Raw genomic sequence first — 21,672 nt, 5'->3', positions numbered from 1 at the left:
TGAGCTGCAGTTATGACACAGTCTAACTATGATGAGACATAACCAACAGTTTCCTAATTTCATTTTTTTTCCCCAGCCACCGGAGCAAAATATCAATTTCTGACATGGAGAGCCAGAGTAGGTGAACCAGAGCTAAATAAAAATAAACATTAAACAATTATTGGAATTTAGGTTTATTTAAAAAATCAGCAGGGTTGAGGGAACGAGCCACCTATTAGCAGGGAAAAAGCTATTGGGCTTTTTAACAACATGCTGTTTCTTGGCGAAGGCTGGGATTTGGGCTGTGTGCGCGGTGGCAGCCCTGGATGTTATTGATTAAAGATGATGTAGCAGCAGCACAATTATATCACAGTTTGCGCTCGCTGCGGTGGTACCGTTGGCCTCTCATTTGTCTGCTGGAGGTTGGTTTGTTTGCCTTGCCCTTCCCGAGTGTCGCTCGCCGCTCTGGTGGGTCAGGTCTCCTGGTGCCGGAGGATGCTCAGGGTGGACGAGGACTTGGTTTAGTCTTGGCAGTGAAAATATTTTTAATTTCTCCTTGTCCCCTGTTATTTTGTTATTTAATATTAATTCCAGATTCTGCCCTATCAACCACATCGATTTGAACAATAGGAGAATATAGAACAAGTAATAGGATGCTCCTGCTTGTAGCCCATGTCCTGATGTTGGCTGCTCCCAGGCGGTCCTGGCTGCGGAGCTTGGGTTTAGGGAGTGTGTGATCCCTGGAGACGGATACTTGAGAGAGGGTCGTTACTTATTTATTATTTATTACCTTATTGCTCCCTACAGCTACCTAAAAGGAGGCTGTAGTGAGACGAGTGCTAGTCCCTTCTCCTAAGTAACAAGTAATAATATGAGAGGAAACAGCCTCAAGTTGCAGCAGGGGACGTTCAAGTTGGATATTAGGAAAAATTTTATACTGAAAGAGTGATGAAGCCCTGGCAGAGGCTGCCCAGGGCAGTGGGGGAGTCTCCATCCCTAGGTGGGTTCAAAAAGCCTGTAGATGAGGCACTTCAGGATATAGTTTAGTAGGGAAGTTGGTGTTGTGTCCATGGTTGGACTTGATGATCTTAGCGGTCTTTTCCAACCTTAATGAATCTGTGATTACATTTTAGGAGGAATTGAGCTGGGTGGGTCAGATCTCAGTAGCACTCGCCCTGCGCCGGAGGGCTTGGTGTTTCCCCGAGGTGGGAGGTACATCCCCCCTGTGCCACTGCAACTGATGCTCGGGATGCTGCAGTGGGCAAAACCACGGGGAAGGGTGCTTTTAAAGCATTTCCAGAAGATTCTGTGCAGATATTAAGAGACCAAAATAGAGGCAATGGCAATGAGCTGTGCGGTGTGCAGGAGTGAGCGGATAGCTTGCGGGGAGCGTGCATCTTCAAATCAGTCTATAATGCAATCAATTCTGTATATCCCTAGTGAAACAGCAACATTTATTTAACGTCTTTTATAGAGCAGCTGAGTTTTATCACAAATCACATTCCATTTCTATTCATCGGGGACCCCTTGAAGGCTAAAACGCACTTACTTTCCTCCAAGGAAGTTTACCAATTCTTCAATAAAGCCCCATTTGCCTCCGTATGTAAAATTGACACATTTATTGAATATTAAACATTTGCTGGTTGCTTGCGTGCTTCTTTCGACTTTATCAGCTGCCCTTAAAAGTCGTTAAGGGAAGGATATATCAAAGTTGCAACAAAGGCGTCTTTATGGATGGGAAGGGGATGCTCGAATCCACTGGAGAGGTTGGTCGATCCCATTGGGTGGCTCCATCCTCGGACCAGCCCTTTCCTCCGCTGTCTCTTGGCAATAACCATTTGGCAGCGGTTTCTCTCTGATTATTATAAAGGATTTTCTGTGCATAAAAGCTGTTTTGTGTCGCGTGCCGGTCGGGGTTGTGCCGGGTTGCGAGGGATATGTTTTTCTAATCCGGAGTCAGGCGAGCTAATTAGCAGGAGGTCCAATAAAACAAGTTTTTCTTTTATCACTGTTACTAAGTGCTGTTGTAAATCAATTAAAATGTATTCTGGTAATTCTGTTTTTCCTTGGCAACTCACTTTAAAGAAATACGGAGCCATTAACAGTATTTTGTGTATATTTGTGCATGCATTTGTGGGAGAATATTGAGCTGTTGCAGTTGAGTTTGGCGCCCGGTGATGAGTGTAGGAGCCTGCCATATCCTGATTTTTTCCAGCGAGCCACGTGAGGCCACGTGAGTTTCTGCCCTTTGATTTGGAGAAGGGTGCAGGTTTTTAGAAGGTAGTAAGGAAGGTATTTTCTTTTTCTTGAAACATGGATGTGCATGCAATGCTTGTCCTGATTATTAATTGCTAAAGATGCAGCTGCATCCTTTGAGCACGTTCCCAGAGGTGTTTATTGGGAATATTAACTCAGGAGAATGGTAGAGCGATGTGTGGTGGTCCTGCGGCAAGAGGACCTTCAGGCCCATTCCCTAAAGACATCGCAACCTCTGTGCAGTGGGAAAAACCTCCGTGGCTGGAGGGGAAAAAATTGCCTGGAGCAAAAAATTGGGGATTCATCCCTTTCTGTGAGCCGTCATGTCTCTCTCTCTCACTCCCCCCCTTTTCTCTTCTTGAATTCACGTTATTTTAAGTAGAATTTACAAACGTGAGCCAGCTTGCCCTTCTTTATGGATAATTTCTCCCAGGCCACTGGCTAATTAAGAGCGTGTCGTTAGATGTGGGCGGGAGGCTGCCGGGTGCTTTCACCGACCGTTGAATATCAGCAGAGCACAAAAAGCCATTTAATGATGGCCAGCTTGAGGTCTCAAATCGACACCTACCTGCTCCATCAGCCTGGACAGGCATATGAGCTCCTGAATCCTCTATGGAGACAAAGATCCTCCCTGACATGGTTTAACTCTTTAACCCCATCTGGGATTTGGTTTGGTGGCATTTGAGAGAAATATCCCCAACCCATCCTGGTTCATCGGCCGTGCTTATGAAGGATGAACTTGTTCAATTAATTGCTGAGCACTGGGATGGGAACAAGCTTTTTTTTTTTTTTTCTTTTGCTAATGTTACCGGCAGGATTAAGGAGCATTTAAATTTGAGATTTAGGGGTTGCTTGGTTGTTCTTAAGGATTTCATTTTGGAACGAGGCAACTCTTGCACGCTGTAAAGAATCATAGAATCATAGAATAACCAGGTTGGAAGAGACCCACCGGATCATTGAGTCCAACCATTCCTAAGGATGCGTTTGGCTGCAGGATGGGGTCTGGCTCCCACTTGCCATGATTCCCGTTCCATCTCTGGATGATGAATTATAATGCCAGGTTGGAAAACCAACCTCTTGGAGCTGATGCACCCCAAATTGTCGAGCAAATGGGTGTGCAGAGGAGCCAACCCATCTTTGTAGCAGAGGCAAATTTTTGGGGCACTTGTCTGTATTAATTTATAAAAGAAGCTGGCATAATAAATGTCATCTAAACAGAGCTCCAGCAAGCGTAGTTCATCTTAAGTGTATCATAAAAATAATATATGGCTGCCTCTCAGCAGCTCCCGTCTCGCTGCCGGCTGGGAGGAGAAGCCCCTCTGCTGGGGATCCCGCTGCCGGCACGACTCTCGTCCCAAGAAATACCCAAAAGGGGCTCTCGGCACAAAAATCCTTTCCATTGCACCGAGAGGCTCTTCTTTATGGGTGAGGGAAAGTGCTTAAAATGCTTAGAGGGAATAAACAGCTTTTAATGAAGTTACATTGCCACATAATGGGTATCATAAAATTGCCTTCATAGTACAGGGTCCCAGGATGGCTTTTATTATCGACTGAGCAGGAATCCTGTCTGTAAAGCTCCAGCAGCTGCAGAGAGGAGAATGCAAAGTCTTCTTAAATTACCCGATTGAAATAACCGGCAAATATTCTGCTTTGCTGCTTTGTGGAAGGCAAAGCTGCCTTTGGGGTGGTCTGTCAGACCTGGTTTGCAGCTTCTGAAGAACACAGGAGTTTCATTGCAGCAAAACAGATGTTCATCTTGTTTCTCTATCGGCTGTTTGATGAGAAATTTATTGCTCTTCTGCTGGGCTGGAGCTCCTCTGCTGTGGAGTCTATTAGGCAGCCCAGGAGCTGGCGGGGAGCCAGGGAAGCCGCGTTTTGATGAAACCCATGAAAAAAAGCCTCAGCTTCGAAGGCGCCAGTAATAATGCATCGGCTAGACTCTTCGGATCGGGCGATTGATTGCCGTGATTTGATTTATTGATCAATACCCTCAAATTTGGCGTCTGAGAAGCTGAACTAATCTTTAACTGCTGTGAACATCTCTGCCTGGTGGAGAATTAGAGCTGATAAGGAATGTATGAAAGGAATCTGAGCTTATCTTAATCACACAGTGCCCCGGTGCTGCCTGTGCCGAGCGGGAGTGGATGTGTGCAGAACACAATCACCAGGCAGAACAGAGCAGATCTATAAATTGATGGAATTCAAAGCCTCCAGCATCGATTACCATTATAACAAACAGTGGCGCGCTGAATGTCTGATTATTTTTAGACAAAGATTCTGTGCTCTCAGCAGCAATTTTGCTGATGCTGTCACTGTGTCAGATGTCTGTTGTTGATTGCAATTAGATGCGATACAAAAAAAAAAAAAATTTAAACTATCTCTGCCTATAGTTTTATTTGCACTTATTAAATCTCCTCCTTTGTTTGCCTCCTCCTAATGTCTGCAGCTGGATGAAATATTGCATTACCAGAAGAGATCTCTTATATTCAGTTGGGTATAATCACTTTACAGATCATTGGATTATATCTGATATGGTTCAGATAATCCTGGGGAAATGTGGGACATTTACTCTGCCTTGGCTAAATGCGCCCTGGTTTAGGGTTTTGAATGCAAATCTGTGTAACGTTTGAGTTTCTGAAGCAGGTCTGCAACCCTCCCAATGATCCAATTCTATTAAAACACTAATCAATTCCCCGTGACGTCAGTCTGCTTTCCTGCTGGTGCTCAGCATTAGGTCCAACGTGGATTTATCCTGTCCTTTTTAAACAGCTTTTGGAGCTGCCGCGGCATCAGCTTTAATGGTTTAAGGAATGAATACCCTGGAGCAGCGATGGGGCGTGGGCAGCTGGGATGCCGTGTGCCGGGATCCCACTATTGCCAAGCGCATCTCTCGGTTTGATGCTCTCCTGTTTCTCTCCAGTGCCGACCCATTTGGGACTGGTGAGTGCTGTGGAATTGGCTCTGCTGGGGGAATGTGACTGGCAAGGGGCAGTTTCTGTGGTGGCTTTTCCTGATGGAGAGAGCTCTTTGGGAACCCTCTTTGAAGCCCAAATGAGTGCTGGGGGCTGCAGCACTCGTTGGTTGCTGGACCCAGGTGGGATTGTCCAGGTGCACCTTGGCAACGATGCTGACACAAGATATTCGGAGAGCTTCACATCTTTATTTCTACCCAAGCTGGGAACTTGGGCTTTGCCGTGTGGCGAGGCAGTGGCCGTGGCCCTGACCTGGCCGCTGGGGGAGCGGGAGGTCTCCTCTTGAACGTGACCTCATCTTGCGCAGACACGCGCGGCTCCAGGGCTTGATGGAAAAATGCACCGCAGCGGAGGAGTTATGTGCTGCTGGCAGCTGGTGTTTTCTTTCTTTGGGAAATCTAATATATTGATTAGCTTTCTTCAGAACAGCATCAATAAAGTGTATAATGGCATGGCTGGTGCCTGCGGCGTCTCCTCCCCTGGTCTGTGGCCCCTGGAGCCGGGAAGGACCTTGGCTGCTCCACGCATCCCACTGGCTACTCCTCCCTTTCCTGGCAGCCACTGGCCCTGCTCTGCCTGGCAAATGTTCTTGGCCAGACACCCTGATCTTCTGCAGGGGGTGTTATCCTGGGCAGCCTTCCTCCTCCTCCTTCTCCCATCCTGAGCCGCCGCAGCAGCTTTGTCTCAATCGTCTCCAGCGTGGAGGCACTTGGCCAAACCCTAGCAAACATCTCCAATATCCAGATACGCCATGGGGCACGTGCTCCTGTCCTGGTCATCCCCCTCCCTGGGTGGCCAATGTCACCAGCAGAGCCGCTGTCACCCAAGGTGGTGGATTGTCACCGTGCTAGAAGGGGCTCATTCCCCCTCGCTTGGCTCTAGGTCCCTTCCAGGAGCACGTGGATGCTCTGCCTGTGCCATCACGGTCCCCGGTGTGGTGCGGACCTTCCTGGCTGCAGCCCGGCTCACGGCGCGTGGCTGAGGGACATGGTTTAGTGTTTGATAGGAATGGTTGGACTCGATGATCTGGTGGGTTTCTTCCAACCTGGTTATTCTATGATTCTATGATTGCTGCTCCAGCCCTGTGGTCACTGCTGGGGAAGATGGAAGGAGGGACCATTTCCATTAAAGTGTCTAACAGAGTTTAGAGAGTGGTTTATTGTTGGTTTTTGTGGCTGTTTTGTTTTTTAAAGTGGTTGACTGCAATAATGAATGGAGCCCAGAAATTGGCCGGGGCGGTGGCTTGAGGCCAGCCGCTGTATTTAAAGTCCTGGTTGGCTTCAAACCCTCTCCACTATTTCAGTTTTCATCTGTAAATTATGCAGAAAGCAAACAGGATCGTGTTTAGGGCTCTCCCAAGCTCAGATCTGCCCTTGGATGCTGGTGTCTGTAGGAGCGAGTGCCTTGTGCTTGTATTTTTTGGTGCTGGCTTATTTATTTCGTTGTGGTTGACTGGAGAGCGAATCCATCTGGGGGGATGGCTCATTCCACCATACGGCACCTCGGCATCATGCGGTGGGTGAAGGCTGCACCATCCAGGTTTGATCCAACCTACATATGCTTTTATTTTTATTTCAAGCCCGGTCTACTTCTAAAAGAGCTGGAGGTGCGTCCTGGTCCCCGACTGCCCCGGGATGGAGGTGGCCTGGCTGCATCCTGCCTGGATGGGTTTTCTCTGCTTGTTGAGCATCTTTCTATGAGCTCATTTCAGAAAGAGATTTTCAGGGAAAATTGACAGCTGATGACTATAGGAAGATGTTTTCAAAAGGAGAAACAATTTACAATAATTAGAAATTTATAAAATGTCTTTAAACATGGTGGTAATAGGGATAAGAAAACACTTGCTGCAATGTAATCAGTTATTAGCAGCTGATCATTTATCTCGATGGATAGTTGCTGCTGGTACATGAGACACGTAATAAAAGGACTCTTGATTAACTAATTTGAATATCTTTTGAGAACAAATTCTGAGTTCTCTTTTTTCTCCATTGTAACGGATCCGTACATCTGCGAGATGAACACTGAATGAATATGGTAATGAATATTATTCTGGAAGTGGAGCCCTCGAACACTACCGTTGCCGTCCCAGCCCTGGCCTTGGAAGCCACTGTAATAGATGTAATAAGGATGGGGCCTTAACGAAGTGGGCCTGGAGCAGGCGAGGCTGTGGGATGCAGGAGAAATGTGGTGGGGGATTTTCCAGGCTTACAGGTAGGGAGGACCAGGCTGGCCCCTCCATCAGCTCCCCTTTGGCCTCTGGTAAGGAGCAGGACAGCAAAACAATGAGGTGATGGAGCTGGCCATGACCAGCCACCAATATAACCCATGAGACAGCATCCCTCGATATATATATTTTTTTAAAAAAAAACCACAGCCTTCTCCTCTTTCCCTGGGAATGCAAATCTGGTGCACATATCAAATCTTTTCCCTCCGTGAGATCCCATTATGGCTTTTTTGATAACACACCATAAACCCCAGTTCCATTTTAGATGCTGAGACCTTGCGGCAGGTGCTGGATGGGTTAAGTGCAGTCTGGTCCCAGCCCCAACTGGTTTCTTGACAGCTCCTGGCCCATTGTGCCAGCCGCCCGTGAACTCACTGGTGGCTCGGGAGCGGTTCCTGCTGCCTGCGAGTTATTTGTTGTCCTCAGCCACTAATGGACTCCATTCAAATAGTTCTCCCTCAGTCCCCCCTCCCAAATGTTATGATTCACGTAGTGGCTGGAAGCAGATACCTTTTGGCAGCGAGAGCCTCAGATATTTCACATCTATGCATCATTTTCTTCCCAGGATCCCAGTTTCCCCCTTTTCTTGTCTCTCCCTTCTCCTTTCGGGTCTGTCCCTAGTCGGGTCACTCTGTGGCTCCATCCCTGCGTAGCTGGCGATGCTGAGGGACCGGGAGCTGGATGCAGCCACAGGGGTAGGGGGGTGATGCTCAGAGATGTTGGCACTGCTCCTCCTCAGTGATGTTTACTGCAGCATAGACCAAAGTCCATGTAGCTGTGGATGCAGTTTACAGGTAATTAAACTCAGCTCGGTGAGGATTTAAACATTAATATTGATGCTAAAGTTTTTAATAAAACATAGGTAGAGAGAGAGAAAGAGGTATTGATTCCCATAGGCTTTTTACTTTTTCTTTTCTCTGGCTTTTATTGTTGCAAGGAAGGGTTGATATATGAATGAGCGTGAGATGAGGGTGTCCTGTGGTGGCACAGGGGTCTGCAAATGAGGACAGATACGATGCCAGAAGGACAAGTTGGGGAAAACTGTTAGGAAACGGCTGAGAGAGCTGGGGGTGTTCAGCCTGGAGAAGAGGAGGCTGAGGGGAGACCTCATTGCTCTCTACAACTACCTGAAAGGAGGTTGTGGAGAGGAGGGAGCTGGGCTCTTCTCCCAAGGGACAGGGGACAGGACGAGAGGGAATGGCCTCAAGCTCCGCCAGGGGAGGGTCAGGCTGGACATTAGGAAAAATATTTCACAGAAAGGGTCATTGGTCCCTGGCAGAGGCTGCCCAGGGAGGGGGTTGAGTCCCCTTCCCTGGAGGGGTTTAAGGGACGGGTGGACGAGGTGCTGAGGGACATGGGTTAGTGATTGATGGGAATGATTGGACTCGATCCAGTGGGTTTCTTCCAACCTGGTGATTCTATGATTCTATGAAAATACATTTCGGATTGATTCATATGGTGAGGTCTTTCCCTCCCCTCCTGGGCATCCTCTGGGTGGGGGCACAGGCTCAGCCCTGTGCTTGGGGACAGCATCCGCATCTTGGGAATGGTGCTGAGCCTCTGAGGTTTCCACATCCCCATCTGCATCATGCATGTTGCTCTCTATTGAGGCCGGATCAAGACACAACCCCACGGACACACCACCCTGCATGGGTCTGGGCTGCGCTGCCAGCAGCTCTCGTGTTCCCAGCAGAGCCCCAGCAGGTCCACGATGGGGGTCCCTGGGGTCCCTCAGTCCCGCAGCCCAGCCGCGGTCATCAACCCCCCTTCATAACCCGTGTGCCCGTACCGCCCCGAAGGCCGTTAAAAAGATGCTGACAGCTGTTTTTCACTCCCTGCTTCTCTGTATACACACAGGACTCAGGTTTATCTGCTTTCTCGCCAATATTTTTTTATATAACAGTGAAATATTTATATTGTCCAATAAAAGGCAGTAAACTTGCAATCTCGCGCCAATTCATTTGAGACTAGGAGCTTCGTTGTCTGAATTTTACACCCAGCAGTGACCCCTGGTAATTGGCTCCATACATCTTTAGCATCGTGGATTTACATAAGGCCTAGGGGGTGATTGATGGCCAGGGTCACCCGTGGCCGCTGAGCAGGAGATGGTGGTGTTTGCTGTGCACCAGGTCTCCTCCTGTCCCACCGTGGAATGGTGATGCTGCTGGGAAGGGGAGAAAGGGCTCGATCCATCACAGAATCACTACGTTGGAAAAGACGCCCAGGATCATCGAGTCCAACCATTCCAGTTTGGGCAGTTGTGGCTTAAATCTCCATGGTTCAAGGCTGGCTCCACACCGAGCATGGTGGTCGCGATCCTGAGGTTTTGGTGGGACGTGAGGGTGGAGCAAACTGGAGGTGGTGGAGCAAACTGGAGGTGGTGGAGCAAACTGGAGGTCCCGTAGCCAGGGACTGTCATCCTGGCGGTGACGACTCATTCCATTGCAAACCCAGTTTGCTCCAAAAGTGCCTGTTTTGGGAGCTGAGCGAGGACACTCGGGGTGGGCGAGTGGGTGACAGGACGTTCATCGCCAATGGACAGAGTTTGGGGTGCAGCAGAGCCTCACGCAGGCACCTCCCGACCTCCACCACCCCCACCTTGGCCCCTAATTTATCAAAGAGCAATTAATAGCTTTCTCCCCTCCCTCAGGTTTTATGGTTTCTGTCTCCTCCCGCCGACTGCAGGGCAGCAATTAGAGTCTGTCTAATGAGGTTTTCATGGCAGGGATACAGTCTCTCTTCATATCTCCACATCAGACAAAGGCTTTGGCGTGGGGTATGGTGCCAGCGTACATTTTTTCCGGCTGTTTTCCCTGTGATACAAGCCAGATAGGGACCGGGACATCCCCCGGCACGGCCGGGCTGCGGGATTTACCGGGAAGCACCCAAGAGGTCGCTTCGCATCACACCAACCCCATCTTTTTCATTTTTTTTCTTTTTCATTTTTTCTTGTTCACATTCCACCAAAATTAAAAAGCCATCTATATCTTAAAAACCTTATTTATGAACACTTAAGCCTAAGTAAGTCATTGTTGGATGGCTTCCCTCCCCGCTGATGGATGTAATCTGGCACCGGGGTGGACCGGGAGGGAAATCTGGCAATACAATATGCTGTGCTTGACTATTTTGACACTCGGAGTGCGATGTTTTTTTACAGTTACTGATGAGCTTATGGCACTGCTCCTTTTGGAGAAGCGAGGAGGAGGCTGGGGCTGAGAATATTGATTAGCAAGCTCCTGATTATCTCAACAACCCTCTCGGCTTGCCTTTTCTTTTGCGGGGAATACAGAATTTCTTCAATTATTCATATAAACCCCCTTGTCGATATTGCCATTGCACTGTGGCTGCGCAACTCAGAGCAAAACCAGTCCAGGGAAATTATATTCCTGCAATCTCAAAACCCAACGCTCCTAAACCACCTTTTATTTTATTTGTTTTCCTCTGTTTTTTGGGGTTTTTTTCCCCCTCCTTTTGTTTTTGTTTTGTTCCAGAAGGAGCTTAATTCTGTTGCTTCGGTGCTGGCAGCGCGGCGGGGGAAGGCGCACGTTCTCATAAACATTTAATTGAACTCAGCCGGGAATTTAAGAAAAATGTACCTGAGGTCCAGGAGATTTGCTGTTAGAGAATTTACTCGGCAGGACAGCAGATTTCCCTCCCCGACAACTAGATTTTTGAGGACTGTAGATGTAAGTGACTAACATGAAAGGAAGCTAATTAACCACAAAGACAAATTGTAGCCTCTGTCCTTGGGGTAGGAGGTTTTTTTGCTCTCTCAGGAGCCCCTTTGGGTGGGCAGAGCTAGGTTAGGGGGGGACAGGGGGCTTTGCAAGGGGGTGAAGCATCTGTGGGGATGCAGCACCCGCTTGGATGCATCCCAGCAGCGCGGGAGGAAACTTTGGGTGTCGAGGCGGTTATAAAAAGCAAGTGTTGAGCATTCGGCACCGAGATGCTGGCACCCAGCTCGCAGCCCAGATGGGGGGAGATATGGTGTTTTAAATAAAAAAAAAAAAAAAAGAGAGAGAGAGGGGGGAGGAAAAAAAGAGCAATTCTAAAATAGCTTTTCTCGGAGGCCGTCTGGGGAGGGGTGTTTTCTGCCTGCTTGGGTGGGAGGCGAAACTGGCTGCGTTATAGGGAGATGCTCAAAGGAGAGGTGGGCAGGGGAGTGAGCAGCACCTAACCTTCTCCCAGTGATCCCAGGAATGATCCCAGCCTCTTTCCACCCCATTGGCTCTTGGAGGGTTGAAATGGGAAGAGGAGAGCACTGGGACCTGGCTTGGTGTGACCAAGGCGCAGGGTTACTGTCCCTGACCCCTGAGGGGTTTCTGCAGCTGATAAAATCCCATCTGCTTTGCTTCCCTGGCTGGTATTGGGTGGTCTTTGTGCCACATATGGACAGGGGGACAGGCAGGACCCTGCTGCTGGCCAAATCCCTGCTGTTCTCTGCAGGATAGCAGGAATGGTGCCCCTACCTGGAGAGTTCCAGGCAGGAGAAGGAGCTGTCACTGCCAGGAGGTGCCGTGGCATGGCCAGGAGATGCCACAAGGTGACCAAGAGGTGCTGTGGTGTGGCCAGGAGATGCCACAAGGTGACCAAGAGGTGCTGTGGTGTGGCCAGGAGATGCCACAACATGGCCGGGATGCGCCAGATGAGGTTGCAACGGGTGATCTGAGGAGGAGCTGAGCGCTGGGATGGGACAATGTGGTCTCAGCCCACCACATTGCTGCAGAAGGCATCTCACTTCTCCGTCTGATCTGATGGAGCATCCATGAGATGCCTCATCTCTGGAGGCATTCAGGGCCAGGCTGGATGGGGCTAAGAGCAGCCAGTGGGAGGTGTCCCTGCCCATGGCAGGGGGATGGAGCTGAGTGATTGTTAAGGTCCCTTCCAACCCAAACCATTCTATGATTCTATGAACTTCCAGCCTGATCCAGCGCTCCCCAGCTCCCCTACCACATCCCTGGAGGCTGCACGGATGCCTTGGGTTTGGTCCCCGATGCTGGCGAGAGATGCATTGCACTTCAGGATCCCTCATCTTCTCAGCTTTTTAATGCTCTGTCTTCAGGGGCTGCTTTTTCTGCTCCTCTAATGTGCTTCGATGGAAACCCCTGGAGAGCTGCCGGTACTCGGAGCTTGCCAGCAGCGACACATTAGGATCTGTCATCTGCTGAGCATTACCTGATTTTAAATCTGTCTCTTTGGAGCTACGGAACTGCATGAGAAAATATTAAAGTAAACAATAAGTGGATTTACACAAATGCAACTGATTTCCATATTTTTCATCACTTCATTTTATTACTGGGTTTACTGATATGCTCATTTATTTATAGGGCAATCCAGTATTGATTCATTCCGATGCACTATGCATAAACACATAAAAGAGAGTGATAACAATAGGAATACATTTTCAGTCTTTTAAATACTGCATTTTTTCCAATAGTCTTCATTAGATCCGCTACGAGAATATGAGCTATGTCCTTCAGGGAGGCCCAGCCAGTCCCTCCGCCCAAGTGGCTCTGGATTTATGGAGCTGTACGGGAGATCAGGATGCGATTCCCAGCTCAGCTGCCTTCCTTCCCCCCAGGGCTTTCTTGCCACGGGAGATCTGGGGGGATTTTATCCCCAGAAGGTGGATTTGGCTCCCCTAGGGTCAGGGATCGGGGCTGCTTCAGTGCGAGGCAACATGGGATGGACGCCAGGGCGCTGCTGTTGCTCCTGGGGACAAGCTCAGGTGCCCTACGGACCCTTCTCCCACTCTTTTCCCCCCTCTTTTTCATCTTCCTTTTTTCCCCTTCTTCTTCCCCTGCCTATTTTCACTCCCTCTTCTTCTCCCTTCTTTTTTCCTCCTTCTTCCCACCTCTTTTTCCCATGTCTTTCCTTCTTTCCTCCCTTTTCCCTCCTTGTTTATCTTCCCCTCTTTCCCTCCACTTGTGTCTTTTCTCTCTCTTTTTTCCTTCTTTCTTCTTTCTCTTTCTTCCTTGTTTTTTCTCTTTTAAATAGTTTTTCCCTTTTTTTCCTTTTTCCTCTTCCCCCACCCTCTTTTTTCCACATCTTTTTTTTTCCCACCTTTTCTTCCTCTTTCTCAAAATTTTAAAAATACTTCCTTAATACATTTTTTTCCCCCACGAAGCTGGGGGAAAAGCACACTTTTCCGCACTCCCCATGAATATTAACCAGGGAGAGCAGAGCTCTACATCATCTGCGTCACGGGAAGGAGCCCATAAAAGCGCGGTGATGAATGGCGAGCGCTCCCCCTCCGCTCCTTCTTGTAAATGGGAAGAGGGGGGAAAAAAACATTTTGAAATATTAACCCGGCTGGAGGCGAGTGGGCTTTTCAGACCATTTCTCTCTGCCATTCCCAAATACATCTCATATACATTTAGGCTCCTGTATCCTTCTCATAGCACTTTTTCCTCAAGGAAGGAGAAGCAGGACCCGGAGAATAAATTGTACCCCTGGAGAATAAACCCAATTTTTATTTCTTCCCTCAATTAGCTAAAGGGCAGTTTCTTTCTCTCCCCCAAACCTGCCCGTGACAGCAGCTTAATGGCAACAGCTTGAGACGGACAAAGTTTGAATATCCTTGCGACAGAGAAAAGAGCAAAGCGAAAGCCCTGCTAATTACAAAAGTTGCTTTATGAAAGATAATTCAAAGCAATAATTTAGCAAACATAATCAAGTAGCGCAGATGGGGATTTTGATGAATAGTTTGCAACATGCAATTAGCAGCTCTTGCAGTTACATATCATTAACCCTCAGAGCACAAAAATTATTTTCTCATTATTAGATGAAAAGGTAAAATTAAGCTGACTAGACAGTAAAGGAACAAACTACAATTAATTACCTTCATTTATTACAGTCATTATTTTAAACTTATTTTTTTTACTCTGATAGATAGATGAAAACATCTAAATTAAAAGTTTTGTTCTGCTAAATGGGAGGTGAAACTTTGCGATGCTCGGGGTGCGCCCTGTGTGCTGGGGTCAGCCCGGCTTCATCCAGAACCCGGGGACCAGCAGGACCCCCTCGCTGTCCCCCTTCATCTCTGCCAGGGATGCAGAGCCCTGGGCATCCCCGACCTGGATTGCTGCTGGGGAATTTGGTGTATTTTTACCAGAAAATAATTTTACACAAAAAATATTTTTGGGTGAAAATCTTGTGGGTTTGCAAGAAATCTTGGAATGAACCCACCCGCGAAGCACCTTCTTGGTTGGAAATCAACCTGCTCCTTGGAGCTGTGTTGGGTTTGATGCTGAAGTTTGCCGTTTCGGTGCGTGTGCTGCTAGCAGATGGTTTGGAGTTGCCAACTGTCAGCAAATGCACTCAAAAAAATAAATAAATGGGAAAAAATGGAAGAAAAAATAAGGAAAAATAAGGAAAAAAACCAACTAAACCAACCGGTGGCATTAAATTAAGGTGGTGAGGATGGTAAAATAAGGTTTTGATATCTTCCCCGTATGCTGCGTCACGACTGGAGGCACCTGGAGATGGGGGTGAGGAGGAAGCAGGAGGATGCTCCTTCCACGCACAAGCAGGAGGTGGCAGGGCCAGTGCCGCTTCAGCAGCTCAACCCAAGCAATCCTGCAGCGTGGAGAAAGGGAAGAGCTCCGGCACCTTCTCCCAGAGCCAACGGGGCCGGGATGCCGCCAAAAGAGGAGAAAAAAATAACCTAGTGAGCTGAACGTCCTCTGACTGCTCAGGAACTTTGCCAAAGCATCATTGAGCTTGTCAGGAAGTATTACAACAAAATTAAGAACCAGCAGCAATTTTCTTGCGTTCAGGATCCTATGCTTTATAAAGTAAATTATTAATGCGCTTTTTTTTCTCCGTTAAGCAGTTATTTGCAGCAGTCTCGGTATATTTCTCATTAGAAATAACATCATCTGAAGAACTTCTATTGATTCTTCTTCTTCTTTTTTTTTTTTAATCTCTGAATCATGAACGTGAACAACATATTTCTGTGACGTTCCCTTTAACTAGAATTCGCAGGCTTTATTTTTATATTATTGATCTTTTTGACATGAATTGCATTTTGGACTTGTGAAAACATTGTGAGCTGCTTCTGCCTTTAGAGGAATAGGCTGGGGGTGTAGTGGTGGAAGGAACGGGAAGAGGTGAGGATGTGCAACTGGCCTCTGTGTGTGTGCGATGGGTTTTGGGGTGTGTGATGGGTTTTGGGGTGTGTGATGGGTTTTGGGGTATGTGATGGGTTTCGGGGTGTGCGATGTGTTTGGGGATGTGTGATGGGTTTTGGGGTATGTGATGGGTTTGTGGGTGTGCAATGGGTTTATGGGTGTGTGATGGGTTTTGGGATATGCGATGGGTTTTAGGGTGTGTGATGAGTTTGTGGATATGCGATGGGTTTTGGGGTGTGTGATGGGTTTATGGGTGTGCAACAGATTTTGGGGTGTGCAATGGGTTTGTGGGTGTGCAATGGGCTTGGGGGTGTGTGATGGGTTTGGAGATGTGTGATGGGTTTGTGGATATGCGATGGGTTTTGAGTTTGCGTGTGTGATGAGTTTTGGGGTGCATGATGGGTTTATGGGTGTGTGATGGGTTTGGAGATGTGTGATGGGTTTGTGGATATGTGATGGGTTTCGGGGTACGTGATGGGTTTATGGGTGTGCGACGGATTTTGGGGTGTGCAATGGGTTTGTGGGTGTGTGATGGGTTTGGAGATGTGGGATGCGTTTGTGGATATGTGATGGGTTTTGGGATGTGCGATGGGTTTTGTGGGTGTGTGATGGGTTTGTGGATATGCGATGGGTTTTGGGATGTGCGATGGGTTTTGGGGTGTGCGATGGGTTTGTGGGCGCGTGATAGATTTGTAGGTGTGCCATGGGTTTTGAGGTGCATACGGTGGTTGTGTGGGTGCATGATAGGTGTGCAAGTGTGCAACTGGTCTATGCGTGTGTGTGATGGGTCCGTGCGCGTGCGATGGGTCTGTGGGCGCACAGCGGCTTTGTGGGTGCATGATCGATTTGTGGTGCATTTTTGGGGTGCATGCAATGGTTGTGTGGGTGTACGATGGGTGTGTGACGGGTCTGTGTGTTTGTGACGGGTCTGTGGGTGTGCAAGGCGTGCACGTGTGCAGTGGGTGTGTGCCTGTGTGCAATGGGCTTGTGCTTGAGTGCATAGTGGGTGCCCAGTAGATTTGTGGGTGTGCGGTGCGTCTGTGCGCGTGTGCAATGGGTCTGGGGGTGTGCAATGGGTCTGGGGGTGTGCAGTGGGTCTGGGGGTGTGCAATGGGTCTGTGGAGGGGTGGTGGGTTTGAGTGTACGAGCGTGTGATGGGATTGTTGGATGGGTTTGTGGGCTCTGTGACCGTGCGTCGTGGGTTTGGGGGTGTGCAATGGGTCTGAGCGCCTGCACGATGGGTTTGTCTGGTAGCTTTGGGGGTGTGCAATGGGCTTGTCCACGTGCAATGGATCCGTGGGGCACGATGGATCTGTGCACACGTGATTGGTTTAAGGAGGCGGTTGGATGCGGGGCACCAGGAAGGCACCAAAGGACCCCAGCGCTCGGCTGGTGCCGTGGAGGATGTCCAACCCCTATCACCCAGAGCTCTCCCCTGCGGCTCCCTCCCAGGCTCTCCCCCCTCCGCAGCCCTCCCGCTCTCCCTGACTTCTTTACACGTCAGCAAAAAAAAGCAAGGAAAATAGCGAAGGCTTGAATGTATTTTTTTCATCAGTCTTCTTCAACATTTGGGGTCTCTGCTGCTGCTTTCTCCCCCCCAACAGCTGTTCCTCTTTGCTGAAAAAGAGCTCATTTGTGGTTTACTGCCACCAGTATTTAGATGGAAATAACCCACTACTTATCCTGCACTTGATCTCATGGATGTAAGAATAAACTCAGCGCCGGTGCGATGCAAATCCTGCGCCTTTGGAGACGACATGCTCAGACAGTCGGTCCTCGCCACCGTGCCAGGAGGAGGACCGGCTGTGCCGGGGGAGTTTTACCATTTTGTCAGTCAATTATAATAATATTTCTGCTTCCAAATGTTTAAAAAGTTGGCTTTGGAAGGTATAATCATGGCACAGAGGCCAGCCTGACAATAGTAATTAATTAGGCTATTACGCATTCTACAGTGATAATTGCTTTGCTGGAAAGTCACCAGCCATGAAAAGGACCCGGCGCATAAATGTAATTCATCACGCGGCAGCGATCCCTCGCGCTGCTGTGCCTCACCTTGAGCCCGTGGATGCTGCGGAGGGGGATGTAGGGCAGGGGGAAAATAGAAATTAATAGGATGTCGATGTATAATGCGGTTTCAGAGCTCGCCGACGGCAACTGAGGCTTTGCGGGCAGTGGGTGAAGGGTTGGCAGTGGGTTTGTCATCGTCACTGGGCATCGTGGTGATGAGGGGAGCGGGGATGATGCTGTCCCGACCCCGTCACACCGGGGCTGCATGTGGGGGTGCTCAGCTCCCCCATTTTTAGTAATTTTCTCCTCTTTTTAGCAGAACGCGGGTGACATCCCCCTCTCAGATGCGCACGCAGGGTTTGGCCCAGCTTCTGCCCCAAGAGAGCAAACACTGAGGGGTTTTTTTCTACAAAACCTTGGGTTTAGGGCTGAAGTGGGCTTTTCCCAGGTGTTTATTCAGGTCTCTGTGATAACTAATGGTGATTTCAGGGTTGAGGTGAGCTGTCTCCATGCAGGACTCAGAGCTGCTCCAGCAGGAACCTCTCTTGGTATTTTATTGAATTATCCCCATCTGGAAAATGTCACTGAAATTTTTAAGTATCTTTTTTTCACTGACATTTCCTTGAAGTTTAGTGGGACTCTGAAAGAGCAGAGAGGATGCCTGGTTTGCCATCCTGGCTGTGCTGGGGATGTCCTGACACCAACAAGGGCTGCAACGTGTCAGAGCCTGGCACAGCGAGACGGGGCAGGAGCCAGGGCTGGTGGGATGGTCCCCCAGATGCCTCCTGGCCACCAAATGGTGGCTCCTGCAGCTCGTTAAGAAGCTGATGATAGTTAATGAGTGGGAAGATGTTACACATGCATCTCGTAGGATGGGGCTGGAGTTGGGCTGAGTGGCAGGTCGCTGCCTTGTATGGTTGGACTCGATGATCCGGTGGGTCTCTTCCAACCTGGTTATTCTATGGTTCCGTGATTCTATGATTGTATGAACCAGGTGGAAACCTGGATCTGTCTCTGGTGAGCTCGTGGCAGGTGGCTGTGGAGAGGCAAGGTCCCCAGGACCATGGCATGGGGATGCTGCAGGCTCCTGCCTGCTCCGACCCACAGCGTTCCCAGTGAGGGATGCTTGGATCTCCATCAGGATTTCCAAGGAGAGGGAAAGGCTTCCAAGTTTCCGCTTGAGAAAACGCTTTGTGTCTGTAATGTACCTTAAGGAATAAAATTCTGCAGAAACAACCTGATCCGGAGGTCTGGGCTGGCTCCTCCCCTCTGACACAGGTTGAGGATGCATCAAGGGAGGGGAGGGCAGGTACAGGTGATGGAGAGCACATTAGGGCTGGCTCTTTGCTCCACACCCTTTAGTCGACACCATCTTCAAAGCAGCTTGAACAGGTCCAGGCATCCCTTTTGGCCCGCAGCAGCACTGTGCCTGCAGGATGTGTCCCCTCTCACTCCATTCCCTTGTTGGAAAGGTGTGGGATACCGTGGGGTCACGCAGGACTGATGCCATAGAGCATCCCAGCGCCACTGGCTCTCTGCATCCTTACGGACCCCCCCAAGCAGGGCTCCCTGCACCACCCCGACACCGCACGCAAATTCAGCAGGCGCAGTGCTGTCCTGCTGCGATACGCAGGCAGTGCCGCTCGCCGTCTGCTTGCTGCCTCCCCCCTTCTCCTCTCTGCTTTATTATTATTATTTTAAAGCACCCTGAAGCCAAGCGTTTTTGCAGAACGCTGAAAAAAAAAGCCCCCAAATTCCTCCTCATCTGGAAATGCGGCGCCGAGAAAGTAGGTTTGTATACAAGATGCTATAAAAAAGCCCGGCTTATACAATTTTAACAATAGAAAAATGATCTTTGTGCTCCAGTGCCTGCGAGCATGGAAGGAGAAAGCGGTTTGCTCAGGTGGCTGCTGGATTACAAATGAGCGGTTTGCTTGGGGTTTGAATGACAAGCAATCACAATCTGGGCTGGCGGGGTGAGCCAGGAGCTCCACCGGCATAGAGAAGGCAGGAGGAGGGAGAAGATGCTCCGGTGCAGGAGCTGCCACTGGGCTGAGGTGCAAAGTTGGGGCATCGTTTCATAATTAGCCCGTGGGTGGGTTAAGAGTGGTTTAATTGGCGATGCTGTTGGTAACGGTGGGTCTGCCAGCACTGGATGCTGAGCAAGCACCTCTTCCTCTATCACATAGGCATCCAGTTTGGATCAAACTGGGTATTTTCGGGCTGGGAATGGATCACCTCCACCCCTAGTTCCTGCGCCTGGGGCAGCGTGGCCACAGAGAGCCGCGTGTCCCATCCCATCCCATCCCATCCCATCCCATCCCATCCCATCCCATCCCATCCCATCCCATCCCATCCGCTGCAGGTCGTGTAGCAAGGGGACCCTTAGCAAACAAAATGCTCCGGAGCTCGGTGGGTAGCATCCCCCTCCGCCCCGAGGTGTTGGCATGCCTTGAAAAATTACAGGGAGTAAATGATTCATGCTCATAAATGTTAGATGGGAGCGCACGGCAGATGAATATTGTTGTTCGGTTATTAGCGATGCAGCGTGCTGTCTCCTCGCCGCTCGGCTGGGGTGTCACTGGCACCCCAGCACCCGACAGGAGGGGGTGATGCCCTGATCCCGGAGCCAGCGCAAGCATCGCTCCTGCCCCCGGCATCGCCCCAGCCGTGCCCAGCTGGGGAGGGTGGCTGGGGAGAGCTGTGTGCCAGATCTGGCCCGGCACACCCAACAAGAGGCAGGCTTCTTTATTTCTTATTTAAGCGCTGACATTAAATAATAATTTTCATTTACTCAGAGCGCATCAATGATTTAGGGCGATGTGACATGGCAGCGGCACGAGCAGTTTAGCCACAGGCAGTGAGCAGCTGCGTGGGGCATGGAGTGGGCACAGAGCTGTGCCAGGGGCGACCTGTGTGCTAGTCATGGGTGGCACCAGTCCTGGTGGCCTTGCGGAGCCTGTTTCCTCCTCTGAGCCCATCTCTCACCTCCTTTTTCCATCTCTCTGCAGGTGATTGCACTTAGTAAGAGAAGCAAGGAGGCTGAGACGGCTTTCCTGAGCGTTTACAAGCAATTAATCGAAGCTCCAGGTAAGCAACGTGCTGGTGACCTGGCTGCCTAACAAGTCACTTGCCAGTGTTGAGAGGAGCCAGCGAGGACCATGACGGTGGCGCCTTCCCTGGCACGGGTGGCATCGCTGACCTCCGCTCGCGCGTGGTGCTCTGGAATTACCAGCTGAAGAGAGGAGCGGAAACAGCTTTTGCCATCGCTGTATTTCAGCCCCTGAGCCAAATGCATCTTGACGTTAGGAAAGGAATACATTTGCTCAGCCCTTGTAATAACACTGCGGCTATCCCCACTTGTCTTTTTGACGGTAAGTTAACCGAAATGACCGAGCGCCAGCTCGCATCGTGGCTCCTGGCGCTGGCTGTGGCACGGGGGCAGCTTTCTCTGTTTCGCTGCTGTGCTGGGGCGTGCTCCGTGTCCTGGGATGCCGCTTGAAGTCTTGGAAGGGGGAAACTGAGGCACAGGGCAGCCCCGAGGCGTGTGTTGGCAGAGTCGGTGCTAGGGCTGGGTGAGGGGCCAGAGTCCCACTCCCCACTGTGGTTTTTGCCGTGCTCTGAGCAAGGGGATCGGCAGTGCCAGGCACAGCGGCACGGAGCATCCCCTGGCACAGCGAGGGTGGAGAGCTGTGAACGGCTGAAGATGCGCAGAAGGGCTCCTGCAGGGCCACTAATTCATTTTCCAGACATTTAGGAATAACAAAATGTTTTAATGATTTCTTACGGGAATTAGGGAGACATATTTTTATCCTCATTAAATTTTCTCCTCTGCTACAAGAACTGAATGTCAGCTTGGTTTCCAGAACCCAGTTATCTTCACTCCCCACCTCTTCACACTCACCCTCCATGCTCCCGCTTGCACGCGTGTGCAGATGCGTGCGCGTGGATGCAGATGCACACACATTCACACCCCAAAACTGCTCCTCTATGGTCTCTGCACCCCCTCTCCTCCACTTTCCCTCTCTCTGCTCTCCTGCAGCATCCGTCCCTTGCTCCCCTCTCCCCTCCTGCTCCCCAAATCCTCCCGCCTGTCCTTTTG

General features: G+C 49.7%; 1 protein-coding gene across 3 annotated transcripts in view; it reads left to right on the top strand.

Moving 5' to 3' along the window:
• Positions 1 to 21,672, top strand: part of CUX2 (cut like homeobox 2) — a 69,502-nt gene that overhangs the window by 31,811 nt on the left and 16,019 nt on the right. For all 3 annotated transcript variants that reach the window (XM_069871172.1, XM_069871169.1, XM_069871170.1), the window contains exon 2: positions 20,582 to 20,660. In XM_069871172.1, coding sequence (XP_069727273.1) covers positions 20,582 to 20,660 — 79 coding nt within the window. The remainder of the gene's footprint in view (positions 1 to 20,581; positions 20,661 to 21,672) is intronic.

The sequence above is a fragment of the Phaenicophaeus curvirostris genome, chromosome 17 (genome assembly GCF_032191515.1).
Source record: "Phaenicophaeus curvirostris isolate KB17595 chromosome 17, BPBGC_Pcur_1.0, whole genome shotgun sequence".
NCBI lineage: Eukaryota > Metazoa > Chordata > Aves > Cuculiformes > Cuculidae > Phaenicophaeus > Phaenicophaeus curvirostris.
This window is presented reverse-complemented; position numbering and strand designations above follow the sequence as displayed.